The 26,121-nt window shown below is 38.5% G+C and overlaps 1 protein-coding gene across 2 annotated transcripts; it reads right to left on the bottom strand.

The window, feature by feature from the left end:
• Positions 1 to 1,372: 1,372 nt before the first annotated feature.
• Positions 1,373 to 24,656, bottom strand: SLC16A4 (solute carrier family 16 member 4). 2 transcript variants are annotated; one of them, XM_031967250.1, is made up of 9 exons: positions 24,462 to 24,656; positions 23,385 to 23,505; positions 15,109 to 15,241; positions 13,833 to 13,976; positions 13,501 to 13,662; positions 10,664 to 11,128; positions 8,791 to 9,002; positions 7,767 to 7,860; positions 1,373 to 1,691 (listed from the first exon to the last, which is right to left on the bottom strand). In XM_031967250.1, the coding sequence occupies exons 2-9, from the start codon at positions 23,466 to 23,468 to the stop codon at positions 1,483 to 1,485; spliced, it is 1,503 nt and encodes a 500-aa protein (XP_031823110.1). In that variant the 5' UTR covers positions 23,469 to 23,505; positions 24,462 to 24,656; the 3' UTR covers positions 1,373 to 1,482. The 2 variants fall into 2 exon arrangements, with proteins under 2 accessions (XP_031823110.1, XP_003769803.2); XM_003769755.3 differs by lacking the exon at positions 24,462 to 24,656 and having other exon boundaries at positions 23,385 to 23,850.
• Between the last annotated feature and the right edge of the window lie 1,465 nt (positions 24,657 to 26,121).

Consider the following 26,121-nt stretch of genomic DNA (forward strand, 5'->3'; position numbering starts at 1 on the left):
TTATGTGGCATTTTTCTTGCGCACTTTTATGTGCATTGCACTCTCTCCTGTCCAGTTCAACATACTTCATGATACTTGTAGCATTATGAAGAATCTTACCTTTGCTAATAGGAGTTAGAATAGTTTAATTATAGAAGACAATTGCTGTCTGTTGTAGTTTTTACTTATGATCATTCTAGTAAAGATAAGGTCTCATTCTTAGCATCTGTGAAACAGACATATTTTTTTTATGTTCTTGTTCGTTAAAACATCTCAACAAGGCAGAAAGAGATATTTTGAGGGTTTTTTGTTTTTTTGCCAGGCAGTTGAGGTTAAGTGACTTGCCAAGGGTCCTACAGCTAGGAAGTATTAAGTGTCTGAAACCATATTTGAACTTGGGTCCTCCTGACTAACTCCAGGGCCAGTGCTCTGTCCACTATGTCATTTAGCTGCCCTGGTATTTTGAGTTCTTAAGAAGAAAGTGCACTGTATAAATTCTTTGTAATGATTATCATATTTATTGGAGTTGATTAGCTAAGTTGAGATCTCATAAAATTGTACAAGTAAAGTAGCAAATGAATGAGGACATGACAGCCACTGTTGGAAATTTATAGAATAAATACTTACAGAATTCCTTAGCTTTTTATAACAAGTCCTAGAGCTTGGACTCTTCTAATCTTTAAATGTCACGGGTGATAAAAGTACTATATTTTCTAGAGGGATCAAGATTTTTAAATATTGTTAAGACTTGTAGAGTCTGAATTAAACTCAACCATTCCTTAGCTAGTCCTGCTTTCAAGAACAAAGGTCTAGAAGTGAGACACTCCCAGAGGGATTACTATAAGAGTGTTTTCCCTTTTAGGCGGAAGTATTACTGCTCTAAGGCAATAGAGGTCCAAGGAAGAGGAAGAGTGGTTCTGTTTAACCACTAATCCATGCACTGCTGTTTTGTGGGCAGGAACAGCAAACATGGCCATGTTGCTGATGATTCTAGCTCTAATTTATTTCTCCCTTGAAGGCAAGCAAAGCTATTAGCAAAAATTTGGTGAGAAAACTTAATTGACTCAGTGTGGTGAACATGTGGAGAAGCTACACAAAAAAGGTGGGGAAAACATCAAATTGAACGTGTGTGCCACAAAGTAATTAAATCACCATTCTGGTTCCAGAGAAACACTGATTTTAAGCTAGGATAACAGTTCTCTTGATTCATTTTATGGGAAAATAATAGGGCTTAACAGAAATAAAGATTCTTCAAATAATTGGGAAACAAATTACATTTATTAAAATCTTTTTGCAAGTCGATGTATAACTAAAAATGGAAAAATCCAGGATCACATGTTTTGTTAGATCTAGTTGCCCTTTATTTGAACTACAGGATTATTGATTTTGCAGTGTCTGGTGGTAAGAGAATAGTAGTCCACATTAACCACTTCAGTTAAACTGTAATTTTAATTGAAAATTTAGTTTTCACTTCTTTGTTGGCTAAAAAGTGATCATTTTTTCTTAATGCCAATCAGGGATCTCTAGTTTTTCTCCAGGCTTTAGTGATTGTAGGCTTTTGTTTGAATCTTTTGTTTTGCTGCTTTTTGTTGTCCTCTTTACCCATTTTGTGGCCAGGGGCATAAAGAACAGAGGAACTGATGAAAGCAGAAAGCACGTTCCAGAAAAGATAAAGGAATAGACATAAGTCTCCGTCCTATCATATAGCCAACCTGGAAAGAAAGAAAAATTTCTGTGAAGAAGACTGTCCCAAAGTAAGACTCTTCTTAACCAGAACCTTCTTGAAATAGCAATACCATCCTTTAGTTATATACCCTTAGGAACTTAATTTGATTTATTTGGCAGACTTCAACGCAAACAAATCTTAAGGCAAAATTTGGAGTTTAAAAAAAATGAAATTTAATTTTGAAAATGACATACAAATATATGATTGAAGGAGGATCAATTTCAAGAAAGTTCTGGTCAAGAAGAGGCAAGAATTGAAAACTTTCTGATGTGGTCAGCATCCCATCTGGTTGCCACCATCCCATACTCTCAAAGTACCCACTTTCCTCCATATTTAGTGACCTCAAAATTTTGGGAGAATTAAAGAGACAAAGGTTGTTTGTTGATCTCTGGTCTGTACTTGAGGGCAGTTAGATATTTTAAGGAAATATTTTAAATATTGTTTAAAAATAGAGATAATAAAGGTGATTGAGAAGAAAAAAGAAATATGATGGAGAAGGAAAGAAGGAATTAGGCATCAACTATTGGATTATTATTGACTTTTACCAGCAAAGACTAAGTAAAGATGAAATGCTATTTAATGTAGCAGATGGCTCTGGGATAGCTATGTGTCAGAAAGCTCTGTGTCAAAAGGGCTTAAATAGAAATGTTGGTGTATTGCCTCATTTAATAAGTGAAGTCTCTCAACTTTTCTAGACTTTGCTGCTCACAATAGCAAGTTGAGAACTACTTTGTGGCCTGCCAAGTCTGGCCAGATAATAAAATGTAAGATCAGTTTGGCAGATTTATCAGAAGGATCAGGAATGCCATTGACACCCTTTTTTTTTTTTTCCCAGAATATTCAGAACATTAGACAATGGCAATGAACTGCTGTTACTCTAGAAGCTTTTACATTGTTAGGAAATCCAGAGTAGAGATGTGTGAGAGATTTAGATATGCCGAGTTTGAGTTATGGGTCAGAAGGTGACATGATCAGTCCTGTTTCAGACTGGACTCATGATAGGGATGTGTTTTGAGTGTCCACAATGCACTAGGCAAGCTGCCTTTGCCCAGAAAATAAGCCAATTTCTGCCACCTGGAGGGCAGCATCTGGTTTCCCACAGAGGCAATATACAGGACAGTGACCGTACCCAACTTATTTCTGTTTAGGGCTATGGACCTTGGACCCTGTTGGTTTAAGGCTCAGGTAAAAGAACTCTTATTTCGAGTCTAGGATGTTGTAAGTCTTGATAGTAAAACATTGCTCCACAGCTCTAAAAGTGAGGTGCTCTGAGTGCTTTTGGAAACATCGGTGTACCCAGGGTCCCCAAGAGAAGTCCTCAAGGACAGACTCAACAACATTCTTTTACCAAGCCTTAATTGAATAATCCTTTTCATTAATTTGTTGGCTGCAGGATTCCCTAGAGCCTTGGGTATTGGCAGTACCTTGAATATGATAAATGCCTGTTGAACTGTGTTGGGTTGGACTGAGCTGTTCTAAAACTCATAGGGAGAGAACTCTTCTATTCCTGTTCTCTTACATCTTCAATTTAAACTGAAAAGCTCCTCACTTGAAAAGATATACCTGCCTCTTTCCTGGAAGGTATTAAGCACTTTTAAGTTCCACCCCCCTCCTTTACACACCTGTGAAAGGCTTATCTCCTAAGTGTGTGTGTGTGCCTGTGCGTGTGTGTTTGGCACTTTATTAAAAACAATTTGTTGTTAATAGCATGTTTTTAAATCATCCACATTTCCCACTGGATTCTCTTCCCAGCTCATTTTAGTAGTTTATTTCATTTAAGCATGTGACATTTTATGGGAGGAGGAGTGTCTCCTTGTTTAGGTCAGACCCCTAAGGGGGGGGTCTGCCCCAGGTTTGCTCTGGGGTTCCCTCTATTCTTACTGGCCAGGTGACCCTCTCAGTGCCCCAGGTAATCCCAGGAGACTGAAAGTTCCCGAGAAGTTTCTTTTTTTTGTTGGTAGAAGGAACTCCCCCTCCTCCTCACTGATCTGTTCTTGTCCAAAAAGAAAAGTTAAAGGCTCTTTGGAGGTGTACTTTGGTTTTGATTTAGGGACTCGTGAACTTCAGGGACAGTTGAGTTAAATAGAAGCTTACAGGGTTTAGATATGTTACAAGAACAACTTGATGTAAATAAAATAATTTATAATTTGTCTTTTGCGGCTACAAGACACAACAGGTGCCTTGTAGTGGTGTCTAGTGAGCAGAAGTGTAAGCCTCCTGCCCCTCTTACCCCTCCCCCATTTGGAGATCAGGGAAAATGAATTTCTAAAGATTAAGAACATCAGACTAAAACACTGAATCTCTTTAAAAGTTTAGCTACTTAGCATAGTGATCAGTATCTGGAAGCAAGTCTCAGGTGACTGGTTAAAACTTGTGAAACTGTGTCTGTGTGGAACAGGGAGAGAGGTTAAGATTAATAGAAATTCTTGAATATGAATAAAAGTGTTCTAATATTCCAAGGCATGAGGAGGGTGATAGAGAGCAAAGTATCATTTTGCTAGCATTTCGTAGGGAGTTTCTGTGATTGATGTGTTCTCCCCAAGTCACAGAATGTCCTATCTAGAAGGAGCTTGAAGGGGACCTTGGCCAACCCCCTTATTTTATGGATAATGAGGAGGTCCAGAAGAGAAAATGGCTCACCCCTTGGTTACCTGACTAGTGTGGCAGAAGTAGGATTAAAAACCCAGGTAACAGTACCAGAATTAGGGAATTACCTGAGAATTATAGTCAATTTGTTATTATTCACTTTGGAAACTGGATTCTAATATAGAAGTTGCCCTGAATTCCACTATGGACTGAATAAGTCATTTAACCTTTGTGGATCTGTTTTAGAAAAAAATACAAAAATTCCACCCATCTGAAAGATAAAAAATGAAAGGAGGAAGTTTAAGTGCCTTAAGGTCTTAAGCTTGCATCATTAGATAGAAGAGATAACACTTGATGAATTGCAGAATTTCAGACTTGGAAAGGGCCATTTGTGATTTTAGTCCAGATAAACCCCAAAAGAATTTCCTCTACAAAATGCCTACTATATGAATAGCCAGCCTTTTGTTTCAACACTTCTGATGAGGGGGAAACCCAACACTTCTTAAAAGAGCAAATTCCACATGTAATTAATTCATAGTTCTAGATATTTGAGTGAACTGTTATTGATAATTAGAATTTGTGGTAAATGCAGCTTGCTGATTCACTGTATGCATTTCTACATTATTCCTTCTCTAAAGGTTTGCTCAGGCTCAATAAATATGGGTGGAATTTTTTTTTAAAGAATATTTTAGAAGGAAGGGAAAAAAACCTTTAAAAGATGAGGATGCATATTAATCTAATTTTTGTATGATACCATAAAGTGAATTGGGAAACAAAACGATTTACTTTTGTACTTTATTGACAGGTAAGTTTTAATTCCAATCCTTGATGGGACAATTTAACAGATTTGAGCTTTTAGCAGTTTAAAGATTAGTCACGCATTGTAGATGGATCATGAAGAATTGAAGGTAAGTCATTTCACTTTTTTGCTTTGTTATTTGTATTTAGGATTTGATAGGATTTGATGACTATTTGCTTCATAGCCTACTCAGGTTTGTTAAGGGTATTAGAATTTCTTTCATATTTCCCTAAATCAGGAGACTCATCGAGATGAGATTAATAATCAAAGAAAATGTTCTGAAGTTTGAGCAATGAAATTTAAAAAAATTATCTCAGATAGCAGAACCTAGTGATAAAATTTGGGTATCTGCAAAGGATATTTCTTATTGTGAAGAATACATGGCTCAAGTCACAAGGGCAATCTTGGGATTAACCCAGGGTGGGTCTAGGAAATCTGCTTCAGGCTGGGATCCTGCTGAGTCAAACTTCTTGAAGGTCTCCTTGCCACATTGATTTTTGGAGGTTGGAAAGGTTGATGGTGAACAATGTCAAATTCATTTTTATTCTGTGAGGTATTTATACAGTACTCAGACATCAGCAAATTTCAGTTAAGTTCTAATTATGAATTTATCTACTTTTTTGTTTTCAACAATAACCTTATCCTTTTCTTTTATAATAAGAAAAAAATTAGGATTTAAGATTTACAGGTTGGGTGGTTAGTTTTAGAAAAGAAATACATCCATAGGTTATGGTACAGAATTTGGAAGTTAGAACATTTCTTAGATTTTCCTACTCACTTTCTAAGTATTTTGTTATGCCATTCTCTCTTGTTTTATAATTCTCTTTTTTCCCCCCTTTCTCCTCTTATCTTTCAAGCTCTTCTTTTAGTTTTTCAATATGCTGAAATCTTTAAATTTATTTTTTTAAAGTTTGAACACATTAGAATTTCAAATCTGTGATCTACCTTTAGAATTAGAAATGAAATTATATTATCACTAATTGATGTATTATCGAGGGACATTTCCTACCCTGTGTTCTTGGCCTGAAAGGTAAGCCAACTAGGCAATATTCATATTAGAGAGAATCAGATTGAATTCAGACTCTCATTAGTACTTGTTGGTATTGGAATTAATCATAGGAGTACTCTGCTGGGTACCTTCTGGCACTTGGCCTATTGAAGTTTCCTGTAAACTTAATTCTGATATTAGATTTTAAAATGCTGGTCTCTTTTCCACATATGAAATAAATAAATACAGTATTCTGCCAAATAGCATTTATTTTTATTGGTGGGAGAAGGAGCGTTCAGCTAAAGGAATCGGATGTATACATTTCACTAAATGCATACTGGTTTTTAAATATAATCTGGTAATTGTTTCCCCCCTTCTTCATTTATAACTTTATTTAAAGGGGTTTCCTAATTTAACTTCAGATGCGAAAATAAACTTTCTGCATAATTTTTATTTTGATCTTTGTCCTTTATTGAGTTTTAAATTTACAGTGTCTGAAGTAGGGCTACCTAAGTAAAAAATGAGAGGTTCGAGATCAAATTCCTCCTTGTCTTCGATACTGGTCATGGCTGAAGGAAGAATAAAAGTGAGTTTCTATTGGCTGTATTTTTACTAGATGATTCAAAAATATTTATTGTCTAGCATCTGAACATTTTGCCCTAGAATTTGTTCTTTTCCTCTTTCCCCAACTCTATCCCTTAAAGTGCTGAAGTGCTGACCTTGTTCAAGAACAGCTATCCAGGTGTAATTTTTTTTTTTTTTTAAGGTAAATTTAAGTTGGATTTTTAGTCTGGAGAACGTTACTGAAATAAGTATAGACCTGTCTTCATTTTGCTCAGCTTTCCACATTTGTCAGGGCCTATGTTTGCTAATGCTCTTTCCACAAGGCTCCCCTGTCACATTTTCTTCTAATGTTATTAATCCAGACAGTATATTACACAGTTTCTCATGAAAAGTCAAATGACTGATCTCTGGGCTGTTGTGGAACAATCAGAATTTAGGGAGACACCTTTGACAATGGTCCTGCTGCTGAGGCAAGGAAGAAACTGGTAAGGAGGAAACTATTGGGACTCTGCCTCAGTAATGGTCTGGTAGTTCCACAACCTAGTAAGCTGTGACCATGGAGTTCTGAAAGGCCCTGAATTTAGGGTAACAGGGCACAAATATCTGCCTATAAAAGTTGGGCCAATTTCCCCCAAAAAATCCTATTCCTATGAGGAGAAGATTCAATTCAACAAGCGTTTATTAAGTGTGTAAGCATAAGACATGGATATCAAGACACTTGGGGATATGAGGATTGAAAAAAAAGGTTTCAAGTTTCTTGATATCCCTCCCCTATTTTGTAGGAAATCCTACATGTACCCAAAGGAGTGAACAAAAGAATTTGAGGAGTGAATGACCACTGACTTTTGGTGACCAGTAAAAGACTTCCCATAGAAAGTGGCCCTTGAGCTGACCCCTTGAAAGGAACCTTGAAGGATTTTAAGAGATGGAAATGAGGAGAAAGAAAAATGGCTGAATCTGTAGGAATATAGTGTCAAAGATGGAGTATCAAGTTTGCAGGATTGTACATAGATCATTTGAGGAAGAGGAGAAGGGAAAGCAAGAGAATAAGTCAGAAGCAAAATGTTGATAAACTTAGGCATGTATTAATATTTTCCTGATTGTTGATCTACTCAGATAATTACCTGCTATTGGTGGTCCAGAAAGAACAGCCAATCCAGCAAAAAAGGCAGTAAATCCCAAAAACTTGTTTAGTGCAGAAGTCCCAGCAAGATCAATCTGTTGGAATCAGAGAACCATGTTGGAGTATGTTTAAAAAAAAAAAAAAATTATGTCATCCTAAGTTTTATTTAAAAAAAAAATTTTTTTTTTGAGTGCCAAATGATCACAACCAAATTTCTGGTGTATTTCATCTAAAAGCTGCATCCTGGAAGTACTTGAAGAAAGGGCTCACCTCCAGGGTGCCATTCCCATTTCATAGCGCTAAGTTGGGGGCCTCCCCAGAAAGTAGCCAACATGTAGAAGTTAAGATTTTAGCCAGAGGATAATTTGAGGATGCTGTAAGTAACCTGCTTTCTTGTCCTAAACCAGCTTAAGTAGGAAACTGTGGCCATGGAATTCTGAGAGCCTCTTGGTGGCAGCAATGAGACTATTCTTATTTTTGTAGGGTTCTTTGATATTGTCCCAATTAGCAAGGCCAAAACAGCTAGAGACCCTGTTCCTATGCAGAGAAGAAGCCCCTGGTAACAGTACTGGAGAAAGTAAATCCCGTGGGAAGCGCTGCCCTGGTTCCATGTTGAATCCACTGTATTTGGGCAGCGATTTTCAGGACTTGCTGCCTCAGCCTGGAAAACTGGCACAAAAGGTCAGGTTAAAACCCCTTTCTAGTCCACGAATATTTCTCCATTTTTGTATCTTGTCAGGAGCCAAACATAACTCTGCAGTGGATTCAGAAGAGTTTCTGTGGTGATTAAAAGCAGATTTGAGGCTCCTCCTGAATTGTCTTTGCTCTCTTTAGTTTCTTCTTGGTCTTGGAGGGATACAGTAATTCTCTGCCATTATTTACTTTTTCTAGCCATCACAGGCCCCAGGGCAGTTTTCTCCAGCCACCAAATTCACTTCTAACTTCAGTCTCTTGAGGGAGATTGCAATAATTCATTGCCTTTCCTTGATGTTTCTTCTAACATTTTAACGAGGATGTCTACTCACCATTACAGGGACTATGAGGGCCATATAAGAACCACAGAAAATCGCAAAGAAGATGGAGTAGGTCATGAGTAGAGGAAATGTGGTGGCTAAAGGTGCAAGCAGGTTGGTGATGCCACAGAGGATGAGGTAAGCCTTGTAGCAGTGATAGTTATTGATCCACTTTTGGTCAGCGACCCATCCGGACAGCAGATGCAGGATGGTCTCTGTGAAGCCTGGAGAGACATTGGGAGAGATCACATGAGAGCTTGGATACCACTGGCTCACCTCCTTGAAGGGAGTGATTGTCCACGGCATCCCGGCGTAAATGTAGACGGAAAGCCGGGTGAGTAATGGTAATGGGAGGGAGCTGGGAGAACAAATTAGATTTTGTGGGTTCTGCCATTAGCGTCTGGCTTTGGCTCATTGGTTCTAAACACACCTAGTAAAATTTTACCCTTCAGAGGAACTCCCTTCAGAATTGATTAAAAATCACATTTCTTCTGAGATTCTCTAAAAGGATTCAGAGCTTCAAGGATGTCCTACAAGAAATTCAGGCCACTCATTAGCTCCCAAAGGGATCCTTTCTGTAGAGGATCTTCCTAGTTTTCTTTCTGCCAAGTAAGCAGGAGTCTTTGGGGAGACTTTAGAACTTTCAAGTCATTGTGCTGTTGGGCCTGGGTAGTTGTGAGATGGAAAGGTGGTTAGAGCATAATTAATAAAGTTTTTTTAAAAAGAAAAATTGGGACTCTTTTTTTATCTCCTAATATAAAATTTTGATAACCCATCACTGTATTCTATGGGTTGCATGCAAGTTGAAAGTACTGAGTAATAATGGATGACTCAAGTAAGAAATCAGAAGTGTGTTATCTTGCACAACACTGGCTTCTTCACTGTGATATGTGAATTGATTGGGAGACTAGAGCATAAATCACATTTGTAGGTTTTTTTCCATAAAAGAACTTTGTAAGATTTCTTCTTGAAATCTTTTATATTGCTGTGAGTTTATATAAAATCAAGACATTCAAATCAAGAATTTGATGAAGAAAAGAATTGAGTGGTGTGCTTTTTTTTTTTTTTTTTACTGTATTCAGTATATATAGTTTGGATTTAATATAAATTGCCATAGGACTTACTTGCTCCAGGAGAGATGTTCATTTAAAGCCCCCAAACCTCACTTTTTGTATCAATTTCACATAGCTATAGGTAATGGAGTATTCTTATAGACATTTAATCTTTTTTTTGTTTGGATTAGCTGTATTGCAAAAGCCTGAGTGTAAACTTACAATATATGTGAAAAATTAATTCAGTAAGAATTTATTAAGTGTCTGCTTTATACAAAGTGCTGTACTAGAAACTAGGACTGAAGACAATGAAGAGAGAGTCCCTATACCCAATTAGTTTTCATTCTACAGAGGAAATAATCTAAGTGAAAAATAATCTGAGAGGGTGAGAATAGTAATAAGTAAGGGGATCAAGAAAAGGTTACTTCTCATAGGAGGTAGAAGATGTGTTGAACCTTGAAGAAAGCTCAAAATACCAAGAGTCAGGAGAGGAAAGATCCCAGCAATGGGGAAAGTCTGAGAGATGTGAAACTTGAGTGCAAGCAATTTGACCTACTAGAACTCATCATTTAATAATATAGTTTCTGGATATCTGTATTTGGGGAAAACCTTGAATAGAATATTGAAAACTCTCTTCCAGGCTCTTTATTCTTAAGTGGCCTCCTCTTTCTCACCTTTCTTTTCTTGTTGGTCTTTTTTTTTTTTTTTTTTTTTCAATTTTTAAGAAAATGACAGATTGGAATTTACTAGAGTTAGGCCCATCTTTCCTTTTTAATATAAAGCTTAACAGCCTGGAAAATAACCAGCATAAAATAGAGTTTTAATTTTCTTACCAGCCATTGAAATTAAATAGGAGGCATCCATGGTGTCGATTCCCAGAGTTTTAGCTCTGGCTACCAGATGGAAAGTAGGGACGAAATACGCTAGCTGGCTGAAGAGAAAGCACCAGGTGAATAGGTAAAGCAAAGGGTTCTTAATTAGAGAGAAATCAAGATGCAGCTGGTGGGTCCATGGGACGGCATTTTTGTCTCCAAAATGAGGCTTGTTGCTAAAGATCTCTCCGTCATCCTCTTGGTATCCTGAGCTTGTTGCCTCTTGACCAGTTTGTCCATCCTTGTTGACTAAGCACTTTCCAGGGGGAGACTGCCCTTCATCATTGCTGGCTAGAACTTCCAGTGGTCTTACTGCATCCAGACTTGTGGTAGTCATGGGCTTTTCCTTTTTAAGGTTGATGGGTCTTAAGAGCATAGTAGAGGGTACTAAATTTAATGAGATCCCTCCAAGTAGTAGAAGGGCGCCTAAATAGAAAATATGGTTAGTGTTTCCTTCTGGTTAACCTTTCCTTCTCATCTTATTTATAGATTTGATAGACATTTGGTTTTCATTATCAAAAGTTTTGAATTAAAATAATCATATTCCCAAAGTTGAAAAAATTCTTTGTAGTTTGAAATTATAACTTGAGGCATTAAGCCTTGTTAGTTATAAGGAACCCTCCTAGTTGTCACTGAGGAAGAAGGGGCCCTAGAAGGTGAAAGAGAGATGGAAAAAAATGGAATTAGAATTGGATTAGAGTTGCCTATCTCCTTTACTCCTACTTCTCCCTATCAGCCCCCCTTTTCTAGAGACCAGATAATAGAGGCTCAAAATAAGCCTACCTCTTATTTTTCTTCCCTTAAAAGCCTGGGGCAGCCAGGTGTGGGGGGAAAAACCTACATTCTACTAATTAGAGATTAATTTGTACTGTAAACTTCCTTTAAAAATTTAAGCATATTTAAGTATTATAAGGCATTTATAACTTATTTTGAATTATTTTAATGTTATATAAATAAGAGCTCAGGTTTTAGGCAAAGAATCTGGCATATGGCATATCTCTAAGTGATAAGTAGAGAGTGCAGGGTTTCAAGGGGGGGGGGCGTCGTTGTAGCTGGGGTACTGGGAAGGGGGAGGGGTGAGGTGAGGGTACTAAGGGGTAAGAGAATGCAGAACAGGAAATAGGAAGTGGCTACAGTTTCATCTAGGATCACTGAAGCCCATTTTTATATATTATCCGTTAGTTACAAAATTCAAATAATAGGCATTTGAGAGTTAGTCTAAATTGAATGGGCCAGAGTGTTCAGTGGGTAGTGCATTAGGACACCTGAACCATCTCAAGAGCTAATGTGAAAGAGAACAGTGTACTTAAGTTTGTAATCTTGGTAGGTGCATCAAGGATCTGATTTGTGGAAATATTAGCTTATGCAGCTTGGGCTTTATTAAAGTCATGTGTTGTATGACAGTAACGCAGATTTACTTTAGAAATAGGTAAGAATGAGTGATTGATTGTTTTTATAAAGAATGATTAAAAGGAAAACTTTAATCAGGATATTTCAACTACTAATACTTTGTAATACTTCATAGTCCCCCTCTCCCTCCCTGATCTTTTGGGATAAGGGCATATTGATTGGCAATGTAGAATTAACTAGTTCCAAAATTTTTGGAACTTTTCCACAAGCTACATTGACTGCTTTTCATCCCATGACAATTTAAATTATCTTGGAAGATAAATGTCCATGAATCCCAGTTATTAATTTCAAAATGTCCTGATGGGAACTTTAAAATTCACTTCCTAGTTTTGTACAGTGATAAGAGATGCTAGGATTCTGTTATCTTAGGCTGTGCACTTTGTATTACTGATTTCTCTGTTCATGTTAGCTCTCCTTTTGGAGAATGATTACCGAGTCCCATTACAAATAAAGCTCTTTTGTAGAGCTGGGCCTGTGGGTCCACAGGTCCTCTGTATATTTCACTTTAATGGATACTTTGAAAATTTTACATCAGCAAAGTCCCCATGAGTCTTACCTTGTAACAAAGAAACAGTTATGCAAAACCAGAGTACACAGATCTTGCATTGACAGCGCTGGTGACATCCTGTTCTGTATTCTTTCCCCGCCTCCCCCCCAAGAAAGGGAGATCACTCCCTCCTTTGCTAGGGTTGAAAGAAAGAGACAGAGACATGAGAGAGAGAAAGAGAAGAGAGAGTGTTGATGTGTTGATTTTTAACTTTTTCCTGTAATAGTTTAAATATTTTATTATTATATTGTTTTATTATGATAAACATTAACAAATGTTTGTTGTTATTAATAATGTAGTATTAGCAGTGTCTCTGGAGAAGGATTGTTCTAAAGGAGAGGGGGATTTCCCCCAATATTGTTATTTATTATTATTATTATTATTATATAATAATTAGTTATTGTTATTATTATATATTAAGCTTAGATTCCATTTTTCTTTTTTCTTCTTTATTTGCCAATCTTGAAGAAAACAAATACTGGAAACTACTGAGATATCTGTTTTTGCTTCATCATTTTTACTGTTGTATGTTTCCAAATTACACAGTATTTCTCTCTTGTATCTGAACCCTGTGAGTTAATAAGAGATTGGTAATGAGCTCTAAAAGCCTCTGATGCCCGCTGATAAGCACTGAAAATATTTAGAGACCTGTCCCACTAGTCCATCTCTAGGGAAGTAGAAAATTAAGGGTCCTCCTGTTTCTACTCATTTTCCATTAAACTGGTTGCCACAGTATCCAGCCATCAAATTGTCAAGGGAGAAAGGAATGTATTTTTAAAAATGCATTCTTAAGTCTAGCAAAGTTTAAAGTGTCAGTAGAGCTATTCTCAGGGTGACTCACCTGGCCAGTCATATTCATCAATCAAAATTTTTGTGAGAGGTGCCAGCAGAAATGTCAGCCCCATCCCTGAACGAGCAATAGCTATTGAAAGACCCAGTCGTTTTTTGAAATATTTAGCAGTTATCACAGTAGCTGCATGGTATATGTAAGCAGAGCCCAGACCTAAAAATAATGCAAAAGCAAAAACTTGGAAACAGATTCATTTCCATTGATTCAGTAAACATGTAAAAAAAGATATACGAGTAAACGGCCCTCCTGAGAAGAAATAATAGAACTGAACCAATGTACAACAAAAGTGATCAGCTAATGTCAGCAGATAGCTTTAGACTCACCTGGTAGAAGTCCCATAGATACACAGAGGAAGGAGATGCCTGTGGCCAAGCTGCTGATCAAGTATCCAGTGCAAATAAGGAGAACACCAAAAATGGATGTAGATTTCTCTCCAAATTTTTCACAGAATATGGCAGCCAGTGGACCTTAGGAAAAGGGAATGAGACTTGAATAACTTGAAAGGTTTATTCTTGAAACTAAGACAATAGATGTCAAACTTTGTAGCATAAATGAGGAAATAGAGTTTCCAGCACCATTATTATTTTGTGATTTCTAAGATGAGGGTTTCAAACTGGACAGTTTTGCTGGGTTATCTGATGGACCCAGTTGAATTTTAGAATGTGTAAACCAAAAGGACAATTAATTAGGAGCATATGAGTTTTGAAGCTTAATTTGGGTAATAGCTTGGGAGAGGTAGGCTTTGTAAAAATGTTAGGAGAGACCAAGAGCAATGTGAAATAGAAGTAGTAATAGAATAAAGGAATGTATAGGAGAAGTGTTCTAACAATTTGTTGGCCAGTGTGTTTTGGAAAACTCTAGTATTTAAGGAAAGACAAAAGGGAAAGGAGACAATAGCTTGAATGGAAATGAGGATTCAAGAGGATGAATGAGGATTTGTTTTAGTAAAGGAGAAGTTGAAGCTGAAGGGCAATCTTCAGAATATTTGGGGATAAAAGGTGAATCACCAGTGTCAGGACAGCCCATTAAGCTGTCTTTTTATTAATAGAAAGTCCATAGCATTTTCTGCCCTTCCTCTTTGTATCTAAGGGGTATTCATATCGTGTTAGATGCTAGGAAAGTTGGGATGACTAGTGTAGTGAAAATTCATTTTAAAGTACTTCAGCAGAAAAGTGTGAGTCAGTTTGCTTTGTTTCAGCTTCCAGTTCATCTCTTGGGATCAAGGTGGTGAGTGAAGGGTAGGGGAGGATAGTTGCATCTATGATGTGCCCATGAATGTATTATGGAACTAGACCTTGAATATATTTGACCTGATGATGTTCAGCCTGCCAAACCATGCTACTGCTATGGGATTTGCAGGATTTAAGAAAGATACATAATCAGTAATTTTGGAAGTTGGGTCTGCACTGTAATTAGGCACTCAGTGGAATGTAGATGAAGACTCTCCTTGAAGGAATTAGGTACTGAGCAGTCATTGTGAATTTTGGTAAAGGTTCCAAGGTCAAGTGAACCTTACCCAATGTTTTCCTTCAGCCTCGGTGGCTGGTTTGGGGCACCCACCCTCTGAAACAGGCCCAGAGCCGTCAGCTTGTTTGCTACCTGCTATGAAGCGGAGCGAGGACAGTAAAGAGCCAATCCAGCCGATCTGCTCTGAAGTGCTGTCAAATTCTTCTTGAAACACCACAAAGAAAATGGCAAAGTTTTTGGTCATTCCCATTAGAAGCATATTCACCTAAACCCAAGCAGACCAGAGAGTTCAGGTTAGTGACTTTGCTGTTAGGTAGTCCCTAGAGGACGGCAGAGCTCACATGAGAGGCAGTAGGAGGAGACACCAGTGTTTTATCCTGAAGAAAACTCAGATAAAATCACAGCGTGCAAGTGGAAAGAGCTGCAGGCTTCAATCTCAGCTCTGGGGGCCTCAGCTCCCTTATATGCAGCCTCGGGAATCCGGTTCAGATTTCACATTTGCCCTCCAGCTCCACAGCAGTCCAGGATCCTGACAGCTCCAGCTGATACTTGTAGAGGGTTAGCTCCCAGCTTGTTCCCAATCATTAAATCACTCACCTGCCTTGGTGAGAAGCAGAACTGTGTAGGGATAGTCCGAGAGGTACTAAGTCACTGGACTTAGCTGTGTAACCTGGGGCAGAGGCCTCTACTCCTCTCATCTCTTATATGTACAATGAGAGCCCTGCATTTTGTGTGATCTCAGAGATCCCTTCCAGCTCTGGATCTGGGGCACTTTGAGGGCTGATTCCTGCTTGTAAATTATATGGTAGCTTCTGCCTTGGGTCTATGAGAGATGTTATTTTAATTTTTGTGAATTAACCCTAAGTATTTGTTTTTCATCTTGCTCAGTTCTAAGATAAGAGGAATCCCGGAATCCCTTTCCAATTATCTTTTAAGGGAGAATGGTATTTAGCCCAAAGATGATGTTGATCCAGAGTCCAAATTGTTACCTGGTGAAGGAAGGGCTCCCTTTCCAGGGAGGTTCAATACTTGTTCCCTCAAGGCCTTGTGTCTGCTGAGCTAAATGGGGAACAATAGACCTGCTAACATTGTATCAGCTGCTGGACACTGTGCTCTGACTGATTTCATTGTGGCTTTATCTTGGAATTCTTGGAGCTCTGAGAGTGAGTGGGGAAGTGAATATATCTTATTAAACCACCATGTTCTACATTGACCTCTTTTCTGCACAGACTGGAAATTGGCCATGCATAGTACAAGCTTTCTTTTCAAAATTGGTTAGAATTCTTTTCCCCTCGTTTAGTGCACTTTGGGAGTAAACCACATTTTTGTCTTCAAAAAGAACAGACTAGAAGAATAACTAGAAGAGGAAGTAAATTGTCATCCCAATAGATCTCTGAGTCTGGTTTCTGTTACCCATGAAGGCTGACAGTGACTTTCTTTGGGTGTGGAATATTCACTTCTTGCAGGCTAAATGACAACCTCTCCTCTCTCTGAACCAGGAGTTCCTCAGCTACTGGATAAGTGTCCTGCTAACTTTGTAGACTTCATCTGTTTTTCCCAGAGTGTCTTTGAGAAGACATCTCAGCACCTTAACACAGAATAGAATACCGATCACCTCACTCCCTTCTTCTAACAAATGACTCCTCAAAAGAATTTACCCCTGCCCAAATCATATCGTGGACACTTGATAGTCGAACAGAAGCAAGATTTGCTGGCCAGAAAGGCATATTTAATTCCTTTGAGTCTGTTTATCAATCTATAAAATTAATGAAAACCGATGTGTAGAGTGCTTTACTATATCTTGTTTGTGCCTGAAATACCTACCAATGTAAAGACCAGAGGCACAAAGCACTTAGGTAATTTACCTTTAGTCATAGAGATACCAGTATTAGAGTATCTGAGGCAAAATTCAGTTTTTTAAGTCTGACTTCAGGTCTGTCATTCCACTATGGGATCCTGCTTTTAAAATGATACTTGTACCAGCCACCGCTGTGTAAACTGTAAGGTACTAGATGGAAATTATTGAATACAGGAGATAATTCCTTTCCTTCCTGGCTCAATCACGTTCTCCTGCCCCTTCGATTATTAAGCAGTGGCTAAGCCCCTGTACCTGGCTCTAGGAACACAAAGGTGAAAATGAATCTTGCCTCATCTTCTGCTTACAGGGGGGTGTAAGGAATGTCCATTGATAACCATGTAAAACAAATAAATACAAATAAGAGTAGTTTGAGGGGCTCAGTTGTGTCTGTCCCAGCAGGTAGCTCCACTTACCAGAGAAGGGAAGCTTGAGTTGGAGGAACTTTAGTAGCAACATCTGATTCTAAATCAGTGTCATCCCAGAGAACTATGGCAAGATAGACTGACAGGGGTCAAAGCTATAGAAAAAAAGTGGGGAATCATAACAGCAAGAAAGATCAGGAGAGGGTGGTGTCCTATGGAGGTTTAAACTTGGGTGAAAGTTGTGGATTCTGTTCTTAATCTCTCCCCTTCTCCCTTCCCCTCTCCATGTTCCTGTCTCCCCTACCCCCACTGGAAGCCGTTCTGCCTCATCCCCCAAACTCCATTTTATTTTATCCTGTCTTAGCTTCATATATGCCATTTTTCCTTACTAACATCTAACTGCTCAAGAGTGGGACTCATTTTATTGCTGTCTTCCTATTAACTTGACACAGCGCAGCCCAAATGGTTTTTGAATTTGTACATCATCTTTAGGTCCAGGATCAAGATCCTGGAATTGTTTTGTGTAGCAAGACAGAGCACTGGGCCTGGAACTAGAAGGCCTGTTCAAGTCCTGGTCATGTTGCTTAAAAAAAAAACCAGGATTATATATTTAGACTTTTTCCAGATGCTTCCTGTTGTTTGGTTCTAGATATTAGAGATCTCTCTAAAGTATCCATGGTTGAAGATGACTTGCTTCACTGAAGAGGACTGCTTGCAAACTTGTAGAATGCTTGCTCTTCAAACAAGTCTGGGTCAGTTTTTTGTTCCCACTTGTATTCTGCTGATCTCAATGGCCCAGATGTGGAGTGAATGGGAATGAACTTCTTTTCTGTCAATATAAGGCCACCTTAATTAACTGATGGGATGAGAACGTTTCTGAGCAATAAATAATTTTTAAACAGGTTAATGCCAAGAGTCCTTAGTGCATGTATCCAGTGGGGACATACCAGCCCAGTGAAACATAAGGTGTCAGACTGGCTAGAACACAACAGACCGTTCTTAAACCTGAAGGGAGTGGCAATAAGGACAAATGTTAATTGGCAGATTTGCTGTACTTTTCCAATGTGGACCTGCAGGAGGGTTGTAGCCTTGGGCACATGACAAGGAAATCGCACAGCACTGAAATTGTGCCAAGGACCTAGTCTGTGTAGCTAGGTGACAAAGAGCATAATAATTAAGCATCTAGAGAAATAAATCTTTCAGACGTTTATAAGCCTTGTAGGTATGCTCATGTTTCTGTTAGGTAGGGACCCATTTTTTGTTTTTGTTTCCGCCACCAAAGAGAATGATTTTCAATGAAGATTAAAACAAAAGGGTTTGGCAGGAAACTGAAATCCTCCCTGAAAACTTACTAAATTGCTTTTATTCATCTTTGAAGCGCTATTGGAAGAGAGAGGTGGCTGACCAGGATAGTGAAGAGACTCAGTTATCTCATAAAATGGGTTGAAGAAGCTGGGGATGTTTCTCTCAGTAGACTTGGGGACATAAGCATTCTCTTCTAATATTTCAAGATCTCCTTTCCTAATGTGATTTCATCAAACCTTTTCTTCTTTCCTCAAACTTTGAATCCCATTCCTGTTCCTCCCACTTTATAGCAGATGGTTTGTTCAGTTACAGGTTGGATTAGGTCATCTCTGAAGTAGCTTTGAATGCTGAGATTTTTGTCTCTGTCATAGATGCCTCATAAAAGCTTCCTGAACATCTTGGAAGAAGTGTTTCCTTACCTATGGCCAAAGATTCAAATTCTGGGTACCATATTTTAGGGAAGGACATTGATAAACTGTAGTGGATAGAAAGGAGTGTGAGAAGTCTCAAAACTTCCCCCAAAAGAATGGGTTGAATTACCTTACCTGTGCACTTGAACCCATTTTCTCTCCCAAGTTATGATTCCAAAAATTATCTTCCTCTCCAGTGGATCTTTTCTTCTGCTAGCTTTCCTCAAATTGGATAGTTTCTTTTTGACCCTTCTGTTTTTTAAAGGTAGAAACCATTTTTTTATTCCCCTTCACTGTCAATTTGTTTGTTTTGCTGAGACAGTCGGAGTTAAATGACTTGCCCAGGGTAACACAGCCAAGAATTGTTAAGTGTCTGAGGCCAGATTTGAACTTGGGTCCTCTTGCTTCAGGGCTGGTGCTCTATCCACTGTAGCACCTACCTGCCTCTATCAGGTTTTTAAAAAACCACATTTGATTGCCACTTCCTCACTATCTTTCTTGAAATTTGGCCTTTCACTTGGCCATTATTTTTTAGTCCTCCTTGACATCTCTGCAGTATCAGATACTCAAACATGGTTTCTAAGATGACTTATGCTTCTAAGCTGACATACACTTACTAAGTTCCAACTTGTCCTTAGAAGATGAAAACAGCCTGTCCACAAAGAGGTCACACTGTAAGAGTTAGGATGGGTACTGTGTGTGTTGAAAAACTGATTCAACCCAGAATGAAGATTGGGGTTATTTTAGCTTGTGTGGAATTATGCAAGATTCCATGGAGAGCTTAAACATAAACAGAACCTTGAAGGGAAGTAAAAAGATTGAATGGGATCAAACTCTATATAGTACAGTTTGGCTGGGATTCAGAATGTGAAATAAAGTGGGGAAAGAAGTAAAGCGTGTTGGAGCTGCATTGTGAAGGCCTTGCAAGGCCAGGTTAAGTTTATATGTAAAATGTTTAGAACTATCCCAAGGAAAAGGACTTGACCACCTGCTTCATAAAACAGTTGTAGAGCCACAGTATTCCAGAGCTTAGAATCACCTTCCAGTTCCTTTCTCAGAATCTTCTTAAAAGAAGGGAATTCCAAGTATGGTCTTTCAACCTCTAATTCACAATTATCCCTGATCTTTTAAAGTAGTTCTTCCTCATAATATTAGTTCTTTCTTAGGAGAATCTCATTCACTTCCTTAATTTAAATTAACAAATTTATGGAGGTGACTCTCGGGTATACATCTCTAACACTGGCTTCTTTTTGAGCCTCAAGACCCAGAAGAACACCTCTTGGCTAGACCATAACATGCATTCTTGAATAGATTTTGCATACAAAGCTGAGCTGCCTGGCAATTTTAGATAGACGATGGATGAGCTGGGTCCAGTCATCTTAGAAACCATGTTTGAGTATCAGATACTGCAGAGATGTCAAGAAGAACTAAAACGTTATAGTTGTGCTTCTTCCCTCCTCCCCCCCCCCCCCCCCCCCCCCCCCCCCTGCTGGTGATTTCTAGGACACTTAGCAAGCAATAAGCCAGTTTTCCTTTGATGTTGATAGCTGTGACATATTTCCTGATTTTCCATGGCGTAATCTATGGTTTTGCTGGTTTGTTTTGTTTGACATATTGCTTCCCTGCCTGATTCTTAGGCTGGAGAAGCCCGGGAAGGGCTATATCTCATAATCTGAGATATAGCCCCAAGACACAAATTAATGGTGGTAATCATCTGAAAATGGGGTCAGTGATCTCCTTAAAAATTCTGGGTATCATCAAAGTGATTTTACTGTCACAATCAATTATATATGCCTTTGGAAAAGTTTTCCTGGAAAGTGTTTTTTCAAGTAGCCTAATTTTAAGCCTTCAATGTGACAAACGAAGGCAGGGGTGGGAGGAATGACAGAGTATTTTCTCAAGTTTTTTAGTTGTAATTATGCAGTTTATGGAGTTACTTTGTAGCATCTCATGTTGAAAATAAAATCTCTCCTCTAGAGAAGAAAAAGTGAAATCAGCATTTGGCATCTGGTTTCTTTTAAAGGCAATTGTTTCTATTTTGGACAGAAACCTTGAGGATCTTCCTGTTCCAGATTGGGTTTTTTTTTTGAGTAGGTAAAAAAGATCGTTCTTTGCCTCAATTTCTGCCTAGTCTTAACCACCAAATAGGTGCTGCTTCAATCAAATTGAAGCTGTTAAAGACCTTAGCTTCAAAAGGCCAGGATCTCCTACTGCATCTAGGGCCATCTCCAGTCTTTGATTTGTATCTGGTCCCTGGACCCAGAGGGCTGCGGAGGAGAAAGTGTGGCTGGTGACCTTATACAGCCTCCCTCACTTCAATCCCACTCATTTGCATGTTATGGCATCATCTTCCTGATATTAAGGTCCTCTTCGAGAACAATGGACAGAAACAATCTTCTAAGGACAATTTAAATTTAGTCTTGTGGTTCCCAAGCATCTTGTGAGTCTCTGACTTACTGGCTCCTTCCTGGACTATGTAGCAATAGTCTCCTTTTTTTTGTCCTCCAAGGTTCTTTCTTTCATCTCTCCAAATGGTCTTCCTTCCCTCCACCTGCCAAATGAAGTACAAGTTTGGCCAGACACCTGCTTAAGAAGCTTTCCACAGTTCTAACATTTAAAACCCTTCAGAGTCTGATTTTGGACTATCCAGGCTGATTATACTTTACTTGCTGCATACACTGCCTGTGTGCTGCAGAGAAGGGACCATATTGATGCTTCTCATGACATCATCTTTAGCTTCTGTGCCTGGAGTGGTCCCTAACCTTAGTCTTCTTCTCTTTTGGCTCAGCTTATGTGCTGCCTTCTCCAAAGTGCCTTTCCTGATTATCCCTGCCCTCATTACAGTATATTATTTGTGAAATCTGCATTTTATATTGTGTGTATCCTGTATTTCTGGACACTTTTCTCTCCGATAGAATAGAGAGACTGAAATTGGCTCACTTTAGTATTTTCAAGTCTTGCCACAGTGCTGGCTGGCACTTAGTGTCAACTTAATAAGTATGCATTGAATGAACTCCAGCCAAGGAATATCTGTCCTGCTTACTGATTTCTGGGGCCATTTCCTTTTCCTCAAGAGAAATAGATATGATAGCTGACTAGTTATTGCCTCGAATTTTAAATTCTGTTGTCCACTATGAACACTTTTTTATTTCCTATGTAAATTATGAGCAGCTAGGTGGTGCAGTGGATAGAGCACTGGACTTGGAATCAAAAAGACCCATTTTCTGAGTTCAAATCTGGGCTTATACAATTACTTAGCTGGGTGACTCTGGGCAAGTAACTTAACCTTCTTGCCTCAGTTTTTCCATCTGAGAAGTGAGCTAGAGAAGAAAATTGCAAACCACTTCAATATCTTTGCTACGAATACCCCAAATGGTGTCATAAAGAATCAGACATGACTGCACAATAAGACATGTAGTCTGCTCCCTTTTGGACTGAGCTGAGAAAGATTCAACATGAAGACCTACGCATTATTTTATTTTCTGACTCAATCTAAACCAAATGGAAATTATTTGGACCCCCCCGCTTCATTTCCCTACTACCAGCACTATCACCCAGTATATACAATGAAGGAAGTTCTGCTTTTAAGAATGGCAATAAAGCTTGACTTGTGTCTGATAGTATAGACTCAACAACTACCAATGAGTGATGGGAAGGTGATAGAGGTAGACATGAACCTCGTCTGGGGGATATCTCCACTGTACCGTGGGTCAACTTGACCCTCTCCCCTCTTCCTCCTCCTCAAGGAAAGGGGGACTAACTGTAGAACTGAGTGTGAAGGCTAGTTACTTTTTAATAAAGGAAAAACTCAGGATGAGGAAAGGTCAGTTTCCCAGTAAATTTTTTTTTTTTTTAAGTTAAGAAAGTTACAAATAGTTGTATATTGACAATGGATTTTAATCTGCCTTTCTGAAGAGAATTTAGCTACTCTCTTTGTCCCTTTCCATAATGATGGCTGCTGCTAACCATGGGTGGTCAGTTATCTTTCTAAAAGAGGCTCAAAAGGACATCACATATTGGCATCAGAGCACAATGTGTCCGGCTGGAGCTGATCAGACCAATATGCGCTTGGGAGGCTTTACCACAGATCAAGCACAAATAGTTCACTGGAACATTTAGAATGGAGATATCTCTAAATTTGCATATCTCTCATTTCTTTTGAGCTACTGCAATTCTGTTTTGTTTATAGAGCTGAGTTCCTTCTTTAATGTGGGTGTGCCACGCTGGGTAATACTGTGCCACTGACTCTCATACTTGCATACATACATAGAGAAGGGAGGCAGGAGTGGACATTTGCCAAAGAATTAATTTTCCTTTCTATATTCTTTTAGCATCCCTTTATGTTTCCATGAAAGGACCAGCCTGCTCTGGTGACATCCCCATGTCCCAACTGCAGGAAGCTAAAGTAAAGCAATTGATCATAGTTTGGATATTCTAGTAGAAAGGAGAAATTATAATCTCACAAATTTTTACCAGAAAAAAATGAAACACTATCATCCATCCCCATCCTCCATCAAGGGGTTCAGTATAAGGATGTAACTTTGTCCCCTTCAGCATGACGATTGGTCCCACTTCTCTCACTCGTAAGAAAATCCTGTAAGAAAGTGCCCATTTCCTAGTTAGTAATTTAAGCTCAATTTCAATCATTTTAGGATATTCTATAGTTTACTAATTTAAAACACCCACCACTTTAGAATTTACTTGCTCCTTTTTCTGAACTTGGTTGTAAGAAATTGTTTTTACACTTATTTTTGCTTTTAGTTTTGAGACTTTTCTTCAGTCCTGTTTTTTTTTTTTTTAATGAAAGAAAATTGACTGCCACGTAATGGTCCCTGAAAATTAGGCTCTTTGTGAGTCAGATGGAGGTAAAGATCATTAGGATGGTTCCATCAAAGGGATACCAACCATCTATAAAATTCTTGACCCATCAACATGGGACATTCTTGAAATTTTCACATATTTGAGGAAAAGGAGCCTGAGGGATTCCTGATCCCTTTCTTGAAATTTTCACATATTTGAGAAAAGGAATCTTGAAGGATTCCTGATCTATTTCTTGGTTGAATGAAGAGCATTCATGGGCCTTTTCACCCTATTCTCCCATAATGGATTTGCCTAATTCCATTTTACTTTTTTATGATGTTGATAGTCTGGGAAATAATTTAATTCAATAAACGATTAGCATGTAATTCTGTGGAAGTGATTAAAAAAATGAATTGTAGGTGCTCCTTCTTTTCACTAATACCCTTAATAAGGTCTTGATAGCCCTTCCCCAACCTCCAAAAAGCCTGAGACACCTTAAAGTACCTCCAGAGAGCCCTTTATTAAAGATAACCTTAGAATAGGGTCCATTTAGCACAATTAGTTTATTAATCCTCCATACATCAGGATAAGTACTGGTAATTGGGTGGGACAGACCCAGGTCTGGGGCAGCATGGTAACACCAAATGCTTGAGTTTTTGAACTGAGATGGGGAAGGAGAAAGGCTGGTATTGGGAGAGGAAGATATCTCAACTGTTCATCAAATGATGCACAAAATTACATTTGTCTTACCTTTTGGTGCGAAACTCAGGAAAGAAAGCCTCATCAAGTAAGGCACTTTAAGAAGAAAAGCAAATATACCATGTCTTGGGTTTTTACTCCTTTTCAACAAACAGCTTCTTGCTTCAGCATACTGTGAAACGTAGCACAAGTGAGCATTTATAGGAGCCTGAAAAAAGAGCAGACTGAGCAAAACCAGGCTTCATTCCCAGTGGACTTTACTTCCTGAAGGGAGGGGCGAGGTCTGTTATTTGATCCAAGCAAAAATTTTTCCCTCTGTGGCCTCTTAGCTCTCATCCCTATGCCTGGCTCAGCCCTATCCTGCCTTTGCCTCAAAAACCTTATTTTCTTGCAAACAACCCCAGTTCCATTATTAATCTCTTAAACTAATATCTTCTGGATTTCTCCTGAAAATCCTCAGCTACCCTTTCAATGATTCTGGGAGCTCTTTCTGTTCACTCCTTTCTCTTTGAAGCAGGAGTCAACATACTTGTTCTTTTCTAACTGCTATGCCAGACTTGTCTCCTTTGAAATTCACATCTGGTTACTTCATCCTGGCCTCCAGATTCTTCCTTTTCTTAATTTACTTGAGCATGTGGCTGAACTTTCCATTCTTATCTCTGTCTTCATCACCGGAACCTTTAATATTAAAGTTGATGGCCAAAACACCTTCAAATTTCAACAGTTTCTCCACTTAAAACAAATCCAACTCATGACTTCCAGCCAACTGTTGAGTAATAATGAAGTATAAGATGTAATCACCTCCAACTCTAAATTTTACCATTGCCCACTCTATGTTTTGTTTTTTAATTTTTAATTTTCCCCTTGGCTTTTGTGACACCATTTTCCTCTTTTCCTCTAGTAACAGATCTTATTTTTTGGCAGGTTCATTGTCTTGTTCCTAAGTGTGACTGTTTTAACACCCAGTAAATACCATCCCTTACCCATTGGAGCCTATTAACTGCTTGCTGATTCCTTAACATCTGACCTAATTATTAGCTCTGTGCAGGTAGCTTCTCAATATACCTAATCCAATTTTGCTCTGAATTAACCTCATAACTTTAGTTTACCTACTGAACATTTTCATTTTTGGCCTGCATCAAATACAACTCCAAAGCTGAACTTGCCCACTATATTTCTCATGATGGCACTACCATCCTCCCATTATCCATGCTTAAAAGATGTCAGTTTTGCCTTCACCTCAGGTGTTACCTCCAAAATCTTACTTCTTATCAAAGTATTATGCTTTCCTTCTTCTGGATCCCTTTATTTGCCATTCCCTTAGTAGGATTTATGATCCTTGAGAACATGCATGGGTGTGGGGGAGTTTTTGCAGCCCCTGTAAAGTGATACTTAATTTCCCCATCGAGGTGCTGTGACCTTGAATTCTTGAAGATGCAGCTGGCACAATTAGCCTGCTTTAAGTGTGGACAGGCTCATAACTGAGTTGGTTACAGGATGATGAAACCTCTGTGATGGTAGGACTACAGTAGAATATGAATGTCATCACTACCCATCCTGACAAAAGGCCAGATCCTCTTAAATACTTCCAATTGCTTTTAATATGGCAGGCGCAGAAATTGACCTGAAGAACTGTGTAATCACATTTAACAACTTAAAAAACTAAAAATAACGTATAACCCTGTGAAGTAATGCAATTAAGTATTTAAAA

Source organism: Sarcophilus harrisii, chromosome 4, assembly GCF_902635505.1.
Source record: "Sarcophilus harrisii chromosome 4, mSarHar1.11, whole genome shotgun sequence".
Classification (NCBI taxonomy): domain Eukaryota; kingdom Metazoa; phylum Chordata; class Mammalia; order Dasyuromorphia; family Dasyuridae; genus Sarcophilus; species Sarcophilus harrisii.

Coding starts and splice junctions, on each gene's coding strand:
- SLC16A4 (XM_003769755.3), bottom strand. CDS start 23,558: ATGATTGAAATTGAGCTTAAATTACTAACTAGGAAATGGGCACTTTCT. Junction 13,663..13,832: donor ATCTATGGGACTTCTACCAG/GTGAGTCTAAAG, acceptor CATTATTTTTAG/GTCTGGGCTCTGCTTACATA. Junction 1,692..7,766: donor TTCTGGACCACCAATAGCAG/GTAATTATCTGA, acceptor CTTTCTTTCCAG/GTTGGCTATATGATAGGACG.